The sequence below is a fragment of the Manis javanica genome, chromosome 6 (genome assembly GCF_040802235.1).
Source record: "Manis javanica isolate MJ-LG chromosome 6, MJ_LKY, whole genome shotgun sequence".
In the NCBI taxonomy this organism is placed as follows: Eukaryota; Metazoa; Chordata; class Mammalia; order Pholidota; family Manidae; genus Manis; species Manis javanica.
In genome coordinates, this window is record NC_133161.1 from 66,032,869 (window position 1) to 66,050,160 (window position 17,292).

The 17,292-nt window shown below is 36.4% G+C and overlaps 1 protein-coding gene across 6 annotated transcripts in view; it reads left to right on the forward strand.

The window, feature by feature from the left end:
* COL28A1 (collagen type XXVIII alpha 1 chain) overlaps positions 1-17,292 on the forward strand; it is a 185,470-nt gene that overhangs the window by 67,676 nt on the left and 100,502 nt on the right. For all 6 annotated transcript variants that reach the window (XM_073238793.1, XM_073238792.1, XM_073238791.1 and 3 more), the window contains exons 17-18: positions 2,430-2,498; positions 3,613-3,681. In XM_073238793.1, coding sequence (XP_073094894.1) covers positions 2,430-2,498; positions 3,613-3,681 — 138 coding nt within the window. The remainder of the gene's footprint in view (positions 1-2,429; positions 2,499-3,612; positions 3,682-17,292) is intronic.

The following is a 17,292-nucleotide window of genomic DNA, read 5'->3' on the forward strand; positions in this document are numbered from 1 at the left end:
CCACCTGCAACTCCCTGTTGCCTCGAATGCTGGTTCTCATTGGAAGTGGTTGTTCTTCGACTAAAACTAAACAAACAAAACCCCCAAAACTCTATAACTTCTTTTGTTTTCTCACCCCCACCTATTCTTCCCAAGAGAAAAAAAGTTTTCAAGGTAGCTGTGTCCATATGAAGCTGACCCCTGTTGCTTAGGAGACTGAGTGGAATTTATTATTTATAAACTGCTCTAAACAAGAATAGAATTTGTTTGCCCTCTTAAGACAAATGATTTAAGTTCTACTTAAATTTATTTCTATTTATACATGTGTTCATTTTTCTTCTTATCCCTAATTTAGCATGTTTACCCCTTGAATTGTTATTATTAGATCTTCCTATTTCTCTTGTAGAAACGAATTTTCTCATTCATCTGTTTATAAGGGAATTTCCACTCCCAGCAACATGTTTATAATATCCCTCAAATGGACTGCAGATTTTCATTAAATATTCGGATGCTTGACTGCTTCAACTCTTCAGTAAAATAAAGTGAAGTATAAATAACCACGTATACACATGTACACACATATATGCACATATCCCTTGGAACTTTTTGGTTCCTTGCCCCATTGCACGCTACATGTAGACTACTGTGAAAGGAAGGAGACCTTTTTATAATGGTTTAATATTTATATTAAACCTTAGCTTCATTAAATTATCTAGACTGTTTCACCTTCAACCAGAGAAAGGGGGGAATAATATTTACAACTTAAAAATGAGTAAGAGGTTGTATCATCTAGCTGGAGAAAAGGGGATAACATTTGTAATAATCATGTATCTGTAACTATTATGTCACTGTCATGACTTGTAGGGTATAAGCAAAACAAAATCTTGGTTTTCTCTTTCATCATCCCTTAAAATTTTTTCAGTGGGGAAAGTTTTTTTTTTATCCTACCACAGAAACAAATTACCAGCAGGCTACAGACTTTGCTTATCACTTTTAGGTAATAGAAAGTTATAGGGTCACTTCTAAGCTGCAAATCACAGCTATAATTGTATAAGAAAAGCTATCTAGTCTGTATGAGCTGCAGGGAATACCTATGGGCCATGAGAGGGGTTGTACTTCTCACCCCTTCTAGCCTGAATCAAGGGTGGGAGGAGGCAGGGAGGGCACGGAAGCTCATTCTTGGCTGGCCTGAGGTTAGAGGGTTTTGGGTCCCTGGGCTCTGCAGATATTTGATGCTGACGCTCTTCCTCATGGGACTGCTTCACTGCCCCTGTGACGGACTCTCCTGGGACATGGAGGAAGGCCTCTCTTTTCCCAGCTGTTTCTTTTCATCAGCCTCTGCTTTTCTGGGGGTTTACTCTATACTGAGTCTCTGTTCCAGTTTCATTGCTTATCCAGGTCCTCTTGGACCAGATTCAGAATGGTTTCAGGCCAACGCCGCTTTGAATTTGATCCACAGAAAACAACTCATGTGGCCTTTGTGTGGACAAACTCTGGATGCACAGGCTGATCCCTGCTTTCCCAGCCCTCTCCTGGCTATAGCCACAGTCCACTTTAGTCTTCCCAGGCCTGAGTTAGACACTGGTCCATTGTGTCCCCAGAACAAAAATCCTGGTCTCCAAGTGATTTCATTGAAGGTCTCTTTTAGAATGAAGTAAAGAGAAAAGCAACCCAAACTCCTCCTATTTTTTCCAAGGAAAACATTTTGTAAGACTATTTTCTCCAAAGAATGACATATTAAATCCTGTCTTCTCCTCCTTTCTACACCCACAGTGTGAGTGAGTCAGTATTAGAATATTCTTCAGTTTGGTGTCTGCAGGTTATTGCTTCTCAGAGTCTAGGTCAGAGCTTCAATTTAATGTCTTGATATATATAGATTAGTACAGCTAGATATAGGTCTGCCTGCACATGACTGAGGTGTGTAATAGGTTAACAAAATAGAATTTTATTTCTCTTATTTAAAACTCTAAGCTGGTGTGGTGGCTGTACTCATCAGCATCTTCAGGGGTTCAGGCTTCTTGATTCTTATTAGTCTGCCATTCTGAGGGTGCTTTCCTCATCCACGTCATCCAGGATGGCCGCTATGTCCGCACTTCAGCCACTTCAGGTGGGGAATAGGGAAGGAGAAGGCATACCCCTTTATCATAAGGCTTCTGTTCACATCCCATTGGCCAGGATGCAGTCCACATGGCAACAGCTGGCTGCAACAGGGACTGGTTAGGTGTGATCTTTTTTCTAGGTCAGCTGAAATTTCTCTTACTATGAAAAATGTGGAGAATGCATATTATGGTTCAACTAGCAGCCTCTACCACCTGATCTAACTAGTTCTGAGTATGAATAATGTATTATGGGATATGAACCAAACATTCACTTTAAAGGATCTGAAACTACTATCATCCAAACTTCTTCTTAACTTGATTCATATTATTCTAAAAACTTTTACTTTAAAGGGGATCCAAGGTCCTATTGGCCCACCTGGTCCACAAGGGCCCCCAGGACAAGGCTCACCTGGCTCCAAGGTAACTTGCTAAATGAGATCAGAGTTTAATGTATCTGTAGTCTAATAGCTATTTTTCTGGTCAGTGGCCAGTGTATTTGAAAGGCAGCAGATGAAATGAACTTAAAAATCAGAGATGTCTACTTAATGTAAAATGTTACTTTTTTCCCTAATGGTTTAGAAAATGTAGTATGTATTCTTTATGCTCTCAGAAGCTTTTATTTACACAATCTTCATTTGTTGTTTTCTGTATTACTTTGCTTATGAGACCCTAGCCCAGCAACTCAAGCCATAGTACCAGTAGGGGCTACCTGAGGATTGGCTCATTTTCATTTTCACCACTGCTTGCAATGTAGGTCCAACTACTACAACATTTAAAGATATGGAATCAGAAATAACCTAACAAATAAACATTCTCTGTGACCTTGACAATCAAATTATCTCCTAGTTTAGAACTATTCTTTATCCCTCCGGGAGAGGCATGAGGCTTAACTAATTACCTGTCCTTAATGTTACTTCAGATAATCGATAATCACTGTTAAATACATACCACTTCTCTGAGAGCATCACCTCTGAGTATACTCCTTAGAGCTTTCCATGTGAGAAGCAGCTCAGTAGAATCCAGTTACTGTCCTTGAGATTCTTGACTCAGGGCTCATGATGGAAAGCTCAGATCATTGTCTCCGGTTATCATATTACTCCTGATCAGCAGTCACCTTGGCTTCTCACGTATCAGTTTTAGTTATTCTGGAGTATAACTGCTGATCTTTTCCAGGTGCTCCCTGTGGGGGTTCCCTAAAATCAATTTTAAATATGCTATACAGCCTATGTTTTAAGCCAGATCATTATATATCCCAAATTTGGTAAAAATCTATCCATTGAAGGAATATCAGGTAATATATATATATATGCCTGAAATATGTATAGGTATTTGATATATTTGACTTCAACATACTTGAATACACACACACATCTATGAATTGATGTTCATAAGAAAATCTTATATCAGAAGATAAAAACTCAGTTTTATCTTATTTTGTTGATATAGGACAGCTCTTAGGAAATCAAATGCAGAAACATATTATTTATGTTTTGATGCTACAGTCAATATTCTTCCAATACTCTTTCCTCACCAGGGAGAAGTAGGCCAGATAGGACCTACAGGTCCTAGAGGACCAGTGGGAATTGGAGTACAAGGCACAAAGGTGAGTTGACTATACTGATGAGAGGCATTTAGATAATTTACATAATATTATGTAAAGTTTCATTTACATGCAAATGCAATGCTGATCATGCATGTGTCATCTGTTATTTCACTGAAGTAGAATATTCATTCAGAACAGGGTCTAATGAGCCATACAAGTCTTACAGTTAAAGAAGAACCAAAATCTTAGTATATTTTAAATACTGTTATGTTTTTTGTTTTTATTCTCTTATTTATTAGCATCAGAGGCTGTTTTTGACAAATAGTAATTCTTTAAGGACATTATTGCCTGCTGTATTATAAAACAAAGCATGTAGCCTAGTAGGATTTCAGGAGAGGTTATTTCCCTTTTGTTTAGGGGCCGGCTCCTTCTCATCCTTCAGGTCTCAGATTGAAAGCTACTTCCTCAGAAATTCATTCCCTAAATTTAAAGTATGTCCACTTTACCCTGTTACCCAGTTATTTTATTTCTCAGAACATTGTTTCCTTCACTCCTGTTACCCAGTTAATTTATGTCTCATGTTGTTTCCTTCACTTTTACCACTTATCTCAACCTGCATGTTCTTGAATTATTTTTCATCTTACTCTACCCTCCAGAAATGCACTGTCCAGTGTCCCAGCCACTAGCCACATGTGGTTATTAAATACTGAAATGTGGCTAGTATGAACTGACATGTGCTATAAGTATAATATACACACTGGATTACAAAGGTTGGTATAAAAAAAGAATATGAACTATATTAATACACTTGTATATTGATTACATATTGAAAAGAAAACATTTCAGATATCTTAGAGTAAATAAAATCTATTATTAGAATTATTTTCACCTGTTTCTCTTAACTTTGTAAATGTGGCTACTAAAAGTTATGATTTCATTGAAGCCTGCTTCCTATTTCTGTTGGCAAGTGCTTCTCCACTGGGCAGGGACTCTGTTGCCTTCTTTTTCTTATTTATTATTGAATCTCCAGTTTGGAGGACATGATGGATACTCAATAAATACATGACCCTTCACAATTTCTATAATTCATCCTGGAGGCATATAGGACCTGACAAGCCATGCCAAGGATTAAATTCCATTATTGTTCTTCTGTCACTGTCATCATTCTTATAAGTATTTGGGTATTAGTAGAACATACAAGAGTAGGTCTAGGAAGAGTATACTTATTGCCTATACAGAATCATAATTACAAGGGATACAAAATATGCTAATATAGTAATAATACCTGCCATTTAGTGAATGTTTTTGATGTGCTGCACAATGTGCTAAGTGCTAATATGACACATATGTCTATCCATATATGCAGTGCATATATATAGTATATATCTACACATACAATGTCACATGTATGCCAATTTCAGGTAGGCAATATAGAATTATAAGACTCTGCAGTTAACTACTTCAGTACAAATCCCAGTTTCACCACTAACCAGATGTGTGATTATAAATGTCTTCCACTTTAAAAAAATGAAGTATTTCAAACACACTCACTAGTGCAGAGAGTAATACAAAGAACATCCCTGTATTCCATAATCTGGCTTTATCAAATAATAACATTTGCCATACTCTAGGTTTTTAAAAAGAAACATTAAAGATATAGTTAGAGGTCTCTGCCTATGCTCCCCAATTCCATGGCCCCTCTTCCCTCCCTAAACATAATTATCATGAATTTGGTGCTTATTAGTCTTTCTAATATTTTATAATTTTCTCACATGTTTTTAAACATAAACCATATATTGCTTTATGTTTAAAACTTTACATAATGTATCATTTGGCAATATATTCATACCCAGCCTTATGTTTTATTTGTATTTCTATATGACTTTAATTCATTCATTTTAACAGCCCTCAAGTACTCTATTGTATGAAAATATCTCATTTAAAATGTATCCATTTTACTGCTAATTCACATTTAAATTGCCACCCATTTTTTGCCTTTGCCAACAGTGCTGCCATAAACATTCAGTAACTTTCCTTTCGTGTAAGTCAGAGTACAAATTTCTCTTACTAGTAAATGATAAACAGCTACAAGTAGAACTGGAAGATCACAGGGCATTCAAGCATTCAATTTCGATATTGTGAAAATCCTGTCCTAAACTGACAATGGGTAAAATGATAGGCCAATTTACTCTCTTCCCAGAAACAGGCAATGGTATTTCTTTCTCTACATTCTTTGCAATATTTCTTTATAATGGCTCTTTGTGTACCTGGATATTAATCTTTTGTTACTTGGGTTGCATGTATCTTCTCCCAGACTACAGCTTATCTTTCCACTTTACTTAGGATAACTTTTAGTATACAGAGTTATAAATTTGATGTATTTCTATCCCCTTATGATTTGGGCTTTTTGAATATTATTTTAAAACATTGCTTGACTCCAAAGTCATAAAGAAACTCATATATTTTTCTTCTGAAAATTTTGGTGTTTTGGTTTTTCTGTTTAATCTACTTGGAATTTATTTTTGTGTATGAGGCAATGTTGGGATCTACTTTTTTGGGTAGCCAGATATCCCAGCATCAGTTACTGATGCCATACTGATTGTCATATGTCAAGTTTCTATATTTGTAGGGATCAGTGCTTGAGCTCTTTATTCTGCTCCATTTGTATATTTTTATCTCTTTGTGCTATTACCTCTATGTCTTGATTATGACCTATTTATAAGTTTCTCTGTCATCAATAGGGAAATATTCTCATCATCTTTTTTGGTTATTCTTGATTCTAACATATACATGTTAGAATTGTCTTCTCAAATTTGACAACATGTCCCATTGGGGTACCCTATTGGGTTTGGGTTTGCATTGAATGTTCAGATTAAATATTACAACTTCAGATTAAATACTGAGTTTTCCAGACTACAAAGTAAAACTCTAATTTCAGGAAAATATTTGTCATTTTATCCATAAAGATCTTCTACTTCTTGAATTAAAAAAGTACCTTGGAGAAATTTTTGCAATTGTGAATTGTTTTCTTTTTTACATCTTCTAATTAGCTATTTAAAAAAGTTTATAAGAAAAGTTTTGTTTTGGTATATTGATTTTTGTAACCATCCACCTGTTAAAATCTCTTATTACTCCTAATTGTCTGTAAGTCTCTTATTCTTTTACCACCTGAGTACATAATCAAATTGACTGAAAATACTTTCACTGACTCTTTTTAGTTCTTCTTTTCTTACTCATTTTTAAAAATCATTTTACACTGCTAGGATCTCCAGTGCAATGTTTAAAAGTAGAGAATTCAAAGGAAGTGCTTCTAAAACTTCACTTTTAACTGTGATATTTGCTGTAGGTCTTTGAAAGATATTCTCTATTTGGTTAAGGTAGTAATTCCGTTCTGTTTCAGTTGTAACAAAAGTTGCCTATTAAACATAAATGAGTATTGGATTTTATCAGATTCTGGATCTACTTTCCCTTTCAATGTGTTAATATGGTGTATTATATTTTCATAAGTTTTTATATTTTTGGTTAAGCCATACTGAATAAACTCAAGTTTATTCTTGAGATAAACCCAATTGATTGTGATGTATAATTTTTTTATGATAATAATTTAATTGAGTAATTTTTTACTAAGGATTTTGCACCCATTTTAAATAATTCTATTTATTGCATGATTGACATAAATAAAAGCACATGATTAAAGTATATAATCTGATAAGTTTCAACATATGTATATGTTCTTGAAACCACAAAAGTCTCTATCACCCCCCCAAAGTTATTATGTGTCCCTTTGGAATACCATCCTTTCATCCCTCCCTGACTTCTCTTATCTCTACTGATATGCTTTCCGTAGACATGCTTTCCAAACATCTAGTATCCATTGATCTCCTTTCTGTCATTATAGGTTAATTTACAGTACCTAGAATTTTATGTAAGTCGAAAAACATATATGCTTTTTATGTTTTTTCATTCAGCAAAATTATTTTAAGATCCATGCTTAATATGTATGAGCTTTCATGCCTTTTTATTGCTGAGTAGTATTCCATTGTATGGATATATTTCAATTTGTTCATCCATTCACCTGCTGATAGAAATTTTGCTTGTTTCTATCTTTTGAATATTAAAGAAAAAGCTGTTATGAACATTTATGTACATGTCTTTGTACAGACATGTTTTCATTTTGTCTTGGGTAAATACCTAGGAGTGAAATGGCTGAGTCATATGGTAGGTATCTGTTTAGCTTTTCAAGAAACTGCCTGTTTTCAAAAATATCTCTATTTTATCGATATTTTCACTAGGTATAGGTATAGAATTCTAGGTTACTGGCTTTTTCTTTTTCTTTTAGTACTTTCAAGATGTTCCACTCTCATACTTGCATTGTTTCTGATGAGAAATCCATTGTAATCTATACATTTGTTTCTTTACATAACATGTCTTCTTCTCTGGCTACTTTTGAGATTTTCTCTGTATCAATGGTTTTGAGTCATGTGATTATAATGTGCCTAAACTAAGTTTAATTTAGTTTAGTTTTCTTCATATTTTTGTGGTTGGGGTTCACTTATCTTGAATCTGTGGGTTACTGATTTCATCAAATTTGGAAAACATTAGGCCAGTATTTCTTGAAACATTTCCCACCCTCTGCCTTCATCCAGGAAATTAGAATTTTACCTAAATTTGGATGTTTTAAGTTGTCTCATAATTCACTGATGCTCAGTTCTTCTTTACAGTGTCCTTTTTCTCTGTTTCATTTTAATTTTTATTGCTACACCTTTCAGTTTGTTAATCTTTTCTTCTTTTATGTCTAATCTTTTAATTCTATCCATTGCACTTTATCTCATACTTTGCAATTTTTCAACTCTAGAAGTTCAATTTGTATCCTTCTGTATCTTTCATGTCTCTATTTAACATGTTTCAACTTCTTTCTAGTTTTTGGAATGTACAGAATGTAGTATAATAACAATTTTAATGCCCTTGTCTACTGATTCTATCACCTGCATCATTTTCTGAATTAGATTTTTTCCAGCTTTTTTGAATGCCTAATAATTTTTTTAGATGTCAGACATTGTGAATTTTATCTCTTTGGGTACCAGACATTTTTGTATTCCTTTAAATATTTTTGAGTTTTGTCCTTGGATGCTTTCAGGTTACTTGAAAAACAGTTTGGGCTCTTGGTCTTGCTTTTAAGCTTTATTAGGTAGAAGTAGAGCAACACTTAAGTTAGGACTAATTTTTCCCAACTACTGAGGCAAGACCCTCTTTAAAACTCTACTCTATGCCTTCAGAATCGTGAGGTTTTCTTTCTTGCCATTGGGAGCAGGCACTATATCTGCCCCATTGTCAGTTCTTGCTAATCCTTCAAGTTGATTGTTTTCTTCACCTTGGATAGTTTCTTCACACTGTACTGAAAAGTATTCATCCGAATACTCAAGGGGAGTGCTCAGCAATTCTTTATAGTTCTCTCTGTAACTCCTTTCTCTCTAGTAATGTATTCTGTGAATTTTTAATATTTTGGCTTACCCAGATTTCTACCCTTGTCTGCTTCAATTAGAGAGAATTTTGGACTTTCCCTGGGTTCTCTCTTCCTGCGCTAGGTTCTAGAAACTTTACCCAGGCAGTAAGGTGGGGAAATTATAGCATTCACCTAATTTGTTTCCTCTTTCAGGCATTATTGTTCTTCATTACTTGGTGTCTAATGTCTTGATAGATATTGTTTCATTTATTTTGCTTGGCTTTTTATTTGTGTCAGGCAGAAAATTAAATCTGGTCCCTATTTCTCCATTGTGATTGGAAGCTCATGTAACATCTATTTTCATAGGAAGACTGGTCTATAATTTAGTTTACTTGTCCTATTACTGTGTGATTTTCAGTCAGGGTATTATTAGCTTCACAAAATGGGTAAACATCCATCTTTTTCTGTTTTGTATAACTACTTACATAAGGTAGGAAATTTCTGAGCTGAAAGATTAAAAAATTGTTAAGTTTTTATTGTAAAACCAGCTAAGCCTCTGATTTTGGAGGAACAGGAACTTACAGACTTTGACTGATTCAATTTATTTAATGGTGTTGGTTTATTTAGCTTGTCCATTCCTTTTTTTAAATTGTTTTTTTATTATGGTATTATTGATATACATTCTTCAGGTTTCACATGAAAAACAATGTGGTTACTACATTTACCCATATTATCGAGTGCCTCCCATACCCCATTTCTGTCACTGTCCATCAGTGTAGTAAGATGCCACAGAATCACTATTTGTTTTATCTGTGCTAGACTGTCTTCCCTGTGATGCCCCCACACCATGTGTAGTAATCATAATACCCCTCAATCCTCTTCTCCCACCCTCCCAACTCACCCTCCCCCCCCATCCCCTTTGGTAACTGCTAGTCCCTTCTTGGAGTTTGTGAATCTGCTGTTGTTTTGTTCCTCAGTTTTGCTTCATTGTTATATTCCACAAATGAGGCAAATCATTTGGTACTTGTCTTTCTCTGCCTGGCTTATTTCACTGAGTATAATATCATTCAGCTTCATCCATGTTGTTGCAAATGGTAGGATTTGTTTCTTTCTTATGGCTGAATAGTATTCCATTGTGTATATGTACCACCTCTTTATCCATTCATCTACTGATAGACACTTAGGTTGTAAATACAGCTGGGATAAATATAGGGGTGCATATGTCTTTTTGAATCTGAGAACTTGTATTCTTTGGGTAAATTCCTAGGAGTGGAATTCCCAGGTCAAATGGTATTTCTATTTTTAGTTTTTTAAGAAACCTCCATATTGCTTTCCACAGTGGTTGAATTAGTTTACATTCCCACCAGCATTGTAGGAAGGTTCCTTTTTCCGCATTCTCACAAGCATTTGCTGTTCTTAGTCTTTTCAATGCTCGTCATCCTTATTGGTGTGAGGTGATATCTCATTGTGTTTTTAATTTGCATTCCCCTGATAATCAGCAATCTGGAGCATCTTTTCATGTGTCTGTTGGCCATCTGAATTTCTTCTTTGAAGAAGTGTCTGTTGATATCCTCTGCCCATTTTCTAATCAAGTTATTTGCTTTTCGGTTCTTGAGGCATGTGAGTTCTTTATATATTTTGGATGTTAATCCCTTGTTAGATATGTCATTTACAAATATATTCTCCCATACTGTAGGATGCCTTTTTGTTCTAGTGATGATGTCCTTCACTGTACAAAAGCTTTTTAACTTGATGTAGTCCCATTTGTTCATTTTTGCTTTTGTTTCCCTTGCCTAAGGAGCTGTATTCAGGAAAACATAGCTCACATTTATATTCAAGAGTGCATGGCAAACAGTGACAGTTTAACTTCTTTCTTGCCAATCTGGATGCCTTTTATTTCTTTATATTGTCTGATTGCCATGGCTAGGACCTCCAGAAGTATGTAGAATAAAAGCGGGGAGAGTGGGCATCCCTGCCTTGTTCCCGATCTTAAAGGACAAGCTTGCAGCCTCTTACTATTAAGTATGATGTTGACTGTCAGTTTGTCATATGTAGCCTTTATTATGTTGAAGTACTTGCCTTCTATACCCACTTTGTTGAGAGTTTTTATCATGAATGGATGTTGAATTTTGTTGAATGCTTTTTTGGAATCTATGGACATGATCATGTGATTTTTGTCCTTTTTGTTGATGTGGTGGATAATGTTGATGGATTTTCTAATAATCTACCTTCCTTGCATCCCTGGAATAAATCCTACTTGATCATGATGGATGACCTTTTTTATGTATTTTTGAATTCCATTTGCTAATATTTTGTTGAGGATTTTTGCATCTATATTCATCAGGGATATTGGTCTGTAATTCTCTTTTTTTGTGGTGTCTTTTCCTGGTTTCAGTATTAGAGTGATGCTGGCCTCATAGAATAAGTTTGGGAATATTCCCTCCTCTTCTACTTTTTGGAAAACTTTAAGAAGGATGGGTATTAGGTCTTTACTAAATGTTTGATAAAATTCAGCAGCGAAGCCATCTGGTACAGGCATTTTGTTCTTAGGTAGATTTTTGATTACCAATTCAATTTTGTTGCTGGTAACTGGTCTGTTCAGATTTTATGTTTCTTCCTGGGTCAGCCTTGGAAGGTTGTATTTTTCTAGGAAATTTTCCATTTCTTCTAGGTTATCCAGTTTACTTGTATATAATTTTTCATAGTATTCTCTAATAATTCTTTGTATTTCTGTGGTGTCCATAGTGATTTTTCCTTTCTCATTTCTGATTCTGTTTATGTGTGTAGACTCTCTTTTTTTCTTGATAATTCTGGCTAGGGGTTTATTTATTTTATTTTCTCAAAGAAACAGCTCCTGCTTTCATCAGTTCTTTCTACTGTTTTATTCTTCTTGTTTTTTTATTTCTGCTCTAATCTTTATTATGTCCCTTCTTCTACTGACTTTGGGTCTCATTTGTTCTTCTTTTTCTAGTTTCATTAATTTTGAGTTTAGACTGTTCATATGGGATGTTATTCTTTCGTGAGGTAGGCCTGCCTGTATTGCAATATACTTTCCTCTTAGCACGGCCTTTGCTGCATCCCACAGATTTTGGAGTGTTGTATTATTGTTTTCATTTGTCTCCATATATTGCTTGATCACTGTTTTTATTTGGTCATTGATCCATTGGTTATTTAGGAGCATGCTGTTAAGCCTCCATGTGTTTGTGGGCTTTTTCATTTTCACTGTGTAATTTGTTTCTTGTTTCATACCTTTGTAATCTGAGAAGCTGGTTGGTACAATTTCAATCTTTTTGAATTTACTGGGGTTCTTTTTGTGGCCTAGTATATGATCTATTCTTGAAAATGTTCCATGTGCACTTGAGAAGAATGTGTATTCTGCTGCTTTTGGGTGGAGAGTTCTGTAGATGTCTGTTAGGTTCTAATGTGTTGTTCAATGCCTGTGTCTCCTTACTTATTTTATGTCTGGTTGATCTGTCCTTTGGAGTAAGTGGGGTTTTGAAGTGTCCTAGAATGAATGCATTGCATTCTATTTCCCCTTTTAATTCTCTTAGTATTTGTTTCACATATGTAGGTGCATCTGTGTTGGGTGCATAGATATTTATAATGGTTATTTCCTCTTGTTGGATTGACCCCTTTATCATTATGTAATGTCATTCTTTGTCTCTTGTGACTTTCTTTGTTTTAAAGTCTATTTTGTCTGATACAAGTACTGCAGCTCCTGCTTTTCTCTCCTTATTAGTTGCATGAAATATCTTTTTCCATTCCTTCACTTTTCATCTGTATATGTCTTTGGGTTTGAATTGAGTCTCTTGTAGGCAGCATACAGTTTGGTCTTGCTTTTTTATCCATTCAGTTACTCTATGTCTTTTGATTGGTGCATTCAGATCATTTACATATTGGGTGATTATTAATAGATATGTACTTATTGCCATTGCAGGCTTTAGATTCATGGTTACCAAAGGTTCAAGGGTAGCTTCTCTACTATCTAAGAGTCTAATTTAACTCAGTATGCTACTACAAACACAACCTAAAGGTTCTTTTCTTTTTCCCCTCCTTTTTCTTCCTCCTCCATTGTTTATATATTAGGTATCATATTCTGTACTCTCTGTCTATCCCTTGACTGACTTATGGGTAGTTGATTTAATTTTGCATTTGCTTAGTAATTAACTGTTCTACTGTCCTGTGGTTTTATTTCCTCTGGTGATAGCTGTTTAGCCTTAGGAACACTTCTATCTGTAACAGTCCCTCCAAAATACACTGTAGAGATAGTTTGTGGGAGGTAAATTCTCTCATCTTTTGCTTATCTGGAAATTGTTTAATCCCTTCTTCAAATTTAAATAATAATCCTGCTGGATAGAGTATTCTTAGTTTGAGGCCCTTCTGCTTCATTGCATTAAATATATCATACCACTCCCTTCTGGCCTGCAAGGTTTCTGTTGAGAAGTCTGATGATAGCCTGATGGGTTTTCCTTTGTATGTGATCTTTTTTCTCTCTCTAGCTGCTTTTAATAGTCTGTCCTTATCCTTGATCTTTTCCATTTTAATTATTATATATTTTGGTGTTGTCTTCCTTGGGTCCCTTGTTTTGGGAGATCTGTGTACCTCCTTGGCCTTACAGACTATCTCCTTCCCCAGATTGGGGAAATTTCCAGCAATTACCTCCTCAAAGATACTTTCTAGCCTTTTTTCTCTCAGTTCTTTTTCTGGTACCCCTATAATATGAATATTCTTCTGTTTGGATTGGTCGCACAGTTCTCTCAGTATTCTTTCATTCCTAGAGATCCTTTTTCCTCTGTGCCTCATCTTCTTTGCATTCCTCTTCTCTAATTTCTATTTCATTTCTCATCTCCTCTATATCTAATCTGCTTTTAAAACCCTCCATTGTGTTCCTCAAAAAAATTGGATCTCCATACTAAATCCATTGCTGAGTTCTTGAATAGTTTTCTTTACCTCCAGAAGTATGTTTATGATTTTTATTTTGAAATCTCATTCAGGAAGATTGGTTAGTTTATTTTCACTTGACCCTTTTTCTGATGTTTGTCAGATTTTACTCGAACCAGGTTCCTTTGACGTTTCATATTTGTATGTGTTGCCCTCTAGTGCCCAGATGCTCTACTCTCTGCAGCTGCTTAGCCCCTGGAGCTATGTCCAGCTTCACAGGAGAGCAGTGCTCGTTACTAGGGGGGGAAGAAAGAGCTGTTTCCCGCTTCCCTGCTGCTGTACTTGTTTCCACTGCCATAACCAGTGGTCTAAACACACAGGTGTAAACCTCTATGCTTTGCTTTTGTAGTTGCTGTAGGCTGGTCTTCCCTCTGGCTGGCCTGATGCCAGAGCAGGGTTTGTCAGTTTGCAAGCCAGGTTCAGGCTGGCCAGGAGGAAGGTGCAGCAGGCTGTGTATCATGAAGGGGGACCTTGGAGCTGCGTAGCCAGCCAGGGGGATGGAGTACCTGAAGATCCTGAAAGTTCTCAACCTGCTGGGCAGAGTGCACCCCAACAATTTTGTCTACCCATTCTTTCTCCTGCGCAGTAAGCTATGTGCAATCCTTGCCCCTTTAGTAGCCCTCTTGCTTTTAGGAATTCTCTCAGACTGCACGCCCAGACCAGCTGGATATGAATCCCTGTTTTCCACAAGCAGCTGGAATCTCAGTCTCTCTAGGTATTCTGCCTGTCTTAGTTTTCCAACCCAAGTAATCAACAGAGCACCATGAAATGTAGGTTCATGCTCTCCGGGCAGATCTCCAGGGCTAGGTGTTCAGCAGTCCCAGGCCTCCACTCCCTCCCTGCTCCATTTCTCTTCTTCCCACTGGTGAGCTGGGGTAGCAGAAGGGCTTGGGTCCCACTGGGTCATGGCTTTGGTATGTTACCCTGTTCTGTGAGGTCTGTTCTTTTCTCCAGGCGTATGCAGTCTGGCATAGCCTTCTTTCCTGTTTCTCTTTCACGATTAGTTGTATTAATTATATTTTCATATTATATGTGGTTTTAGGAGGAGGTCTCTGTCTCACTTCTCACGCTGCCATCTTTAATCCTGAATCCCTGAGGTTTTCTCTCTGAATATTTTAAAAGACTTATTCTTTTTGTTGTTGTTGTTATCATTAATGTACAATTACTTGAACAATATTGTGGTTACTAGACTCCCCCTATTATCAAGTCTCCCCCATGTACCCCATTACAGTCACTGTCCATCAGCATAGTAAGATGCTATAGAATCACTACTTGTCTTCTCTGTGCTATCCTGCCTTTCCAGTATCCTCCTACCCTGCTGCTACATTATGTGTGCTAATCGTAATGCCCACTTTCCCCTCTTATCCCTCCCTTCCCACCCATCCTTCCCAGTCCTTTCCCTTTGGTAACTGTTAGTTCATTCTTGGTTTCTGTGACTCTGCTGCTGTTTTGTTCTTTCAGTTTTTTCTTTGTTCTTATACTCCATGTATGAGTGAAATCATTTGGTACTTATCTCTCTCTCTTTCTCTCTCTCTCTCTCTCTCTCTCTCCCTTTCTCCCTTTCTCCCTTTCTTCCTTCTTTCTTTCTTTCTTTCTTTCTTTCTTTCTTTCTTTCTTTCTTTCTTTCTTTCTTTCTTTCTTTCTTTCTTTCTTTCTTTCTTTCTCTCTCCTCCCTTTCTCCCTTTCTCTCTCTCTCTCTCTCTCTTTCTCTCTCTTTCTCTCTCTCTCTCTCCCTTTCTCCCTTTCTTTCTTTCTTTCTCTTTCTTTCTTTCTTTCTTTCTTTCTTTCTTTCTTTCTTTCTTTCTTTCTTTCTTTCTCATGATTAATCTACAATTACTTGAAAAATATTATGTTTACTTGGCTCTCCCCTATACAAGGTCCACCCCACAAACCCCTTTACAGTCACTGTCCATCAGCATAGCAAAATGTTGTAGAATCACTACTTGTCTTCTCTGTGTTGTACAGCCCTCCCCTTTATCCCACCCCCCCATTATACATGCTAATCATAATACCCCCTTTTCTTCTCCCCCCCTTATCCCTCCCTACCCACCCATCCTCCCCAGTCCCTTTACCTTTGGTACCTGTTAGTCCATTCTTGGGTCCTGTGATTCTGCTGCTTTTTTGTTTCTTCCGTTTTTCCTTTGTTCTTATACTCCACAGATGAGTGAAATCATTTGGTATTTCTCTTTCTCTGCTTGGCTTATTTCACTGAGCATAATACTCTCTAGCTCCATCCATGTTGTTGCAAATGGTAGGATTTGTTTTCTCCTTATGGCTGAGTAATATTTCATTGTGCATATGTACCACATCTTCTTTATCCATTCATCTACTGATGGACATTTAGGTTGCTTCCAAATCTTGGCTATTGTAAATAGTGCTGCGATAAACATAGGGGTGCATCTGTCTTTTCCAAACGTGAGTGCTGCATTCTTAGGGTAAATTCCTAGGAGTGGAATTCCTGGGTCAAATGGTAAATCTATTTTTAGCATTTTGAGGAACCTCCATACTGCTTTCCACAATGGTTGAACTAATTTACATTCCCACCAGCAGTGTAGGAGCCCTTTCTCCACAACCTCACCAACATTTGTTGTTGTTTGTCTTTTGGATGGTAGCCATCCTTACTGGTGTGAGGTGATACCTCATTGTGGTTTTAATTTGCATTTCTCTGATAATTAGCGATGTGGAGCATCTTTTCATGTGTCTGTTGGCCATCTGAATTTCTTTTTTGGAGAACGGTCTGTTCAGCTCCTCTGCCCATTTTTTAATTGAATTATTTGCTTTTTGTTTATTGAGGTGGGTGAGCGCTTTATATATTTTGGACGTCAAGCCTTTATCGGATCTGTCATTTTCAAATATATTCTCCCAGACTGTAGGGTTCCTTTTTATTTATTTCATTGTTGGTATCTTTTGCTGTACAGAAGCTTTTCAGCTTGATATAGTCCCACTTGTTCATTTTTGCTGTTGTTTTCCTTGCCCGGGGAGATATGTTCAAGAAGAGGTCACTCATGTTTATATCTAAGAGGTTTTTGCCTATGTTTTTTCTAAGAGTTTTATGGTTTCATGACTTACATTCAGGTCTTGATTCATTTTGAATTTACTTTTGTGTATGGGGTTAGACAATGGTCCAGTTTCATTCTCCTACATGTAGCTGTCCAGTTTTGCCAGCACCATCTGTTGAAGAGACTCTCATTTCCCCATTGTATGTCCATGGCTCCTTTATCAAATATTAATTGACCATATATGTTTGGGTTAATTTCTAGAGTCTCTAATCTGTTCCACTGGTCTGT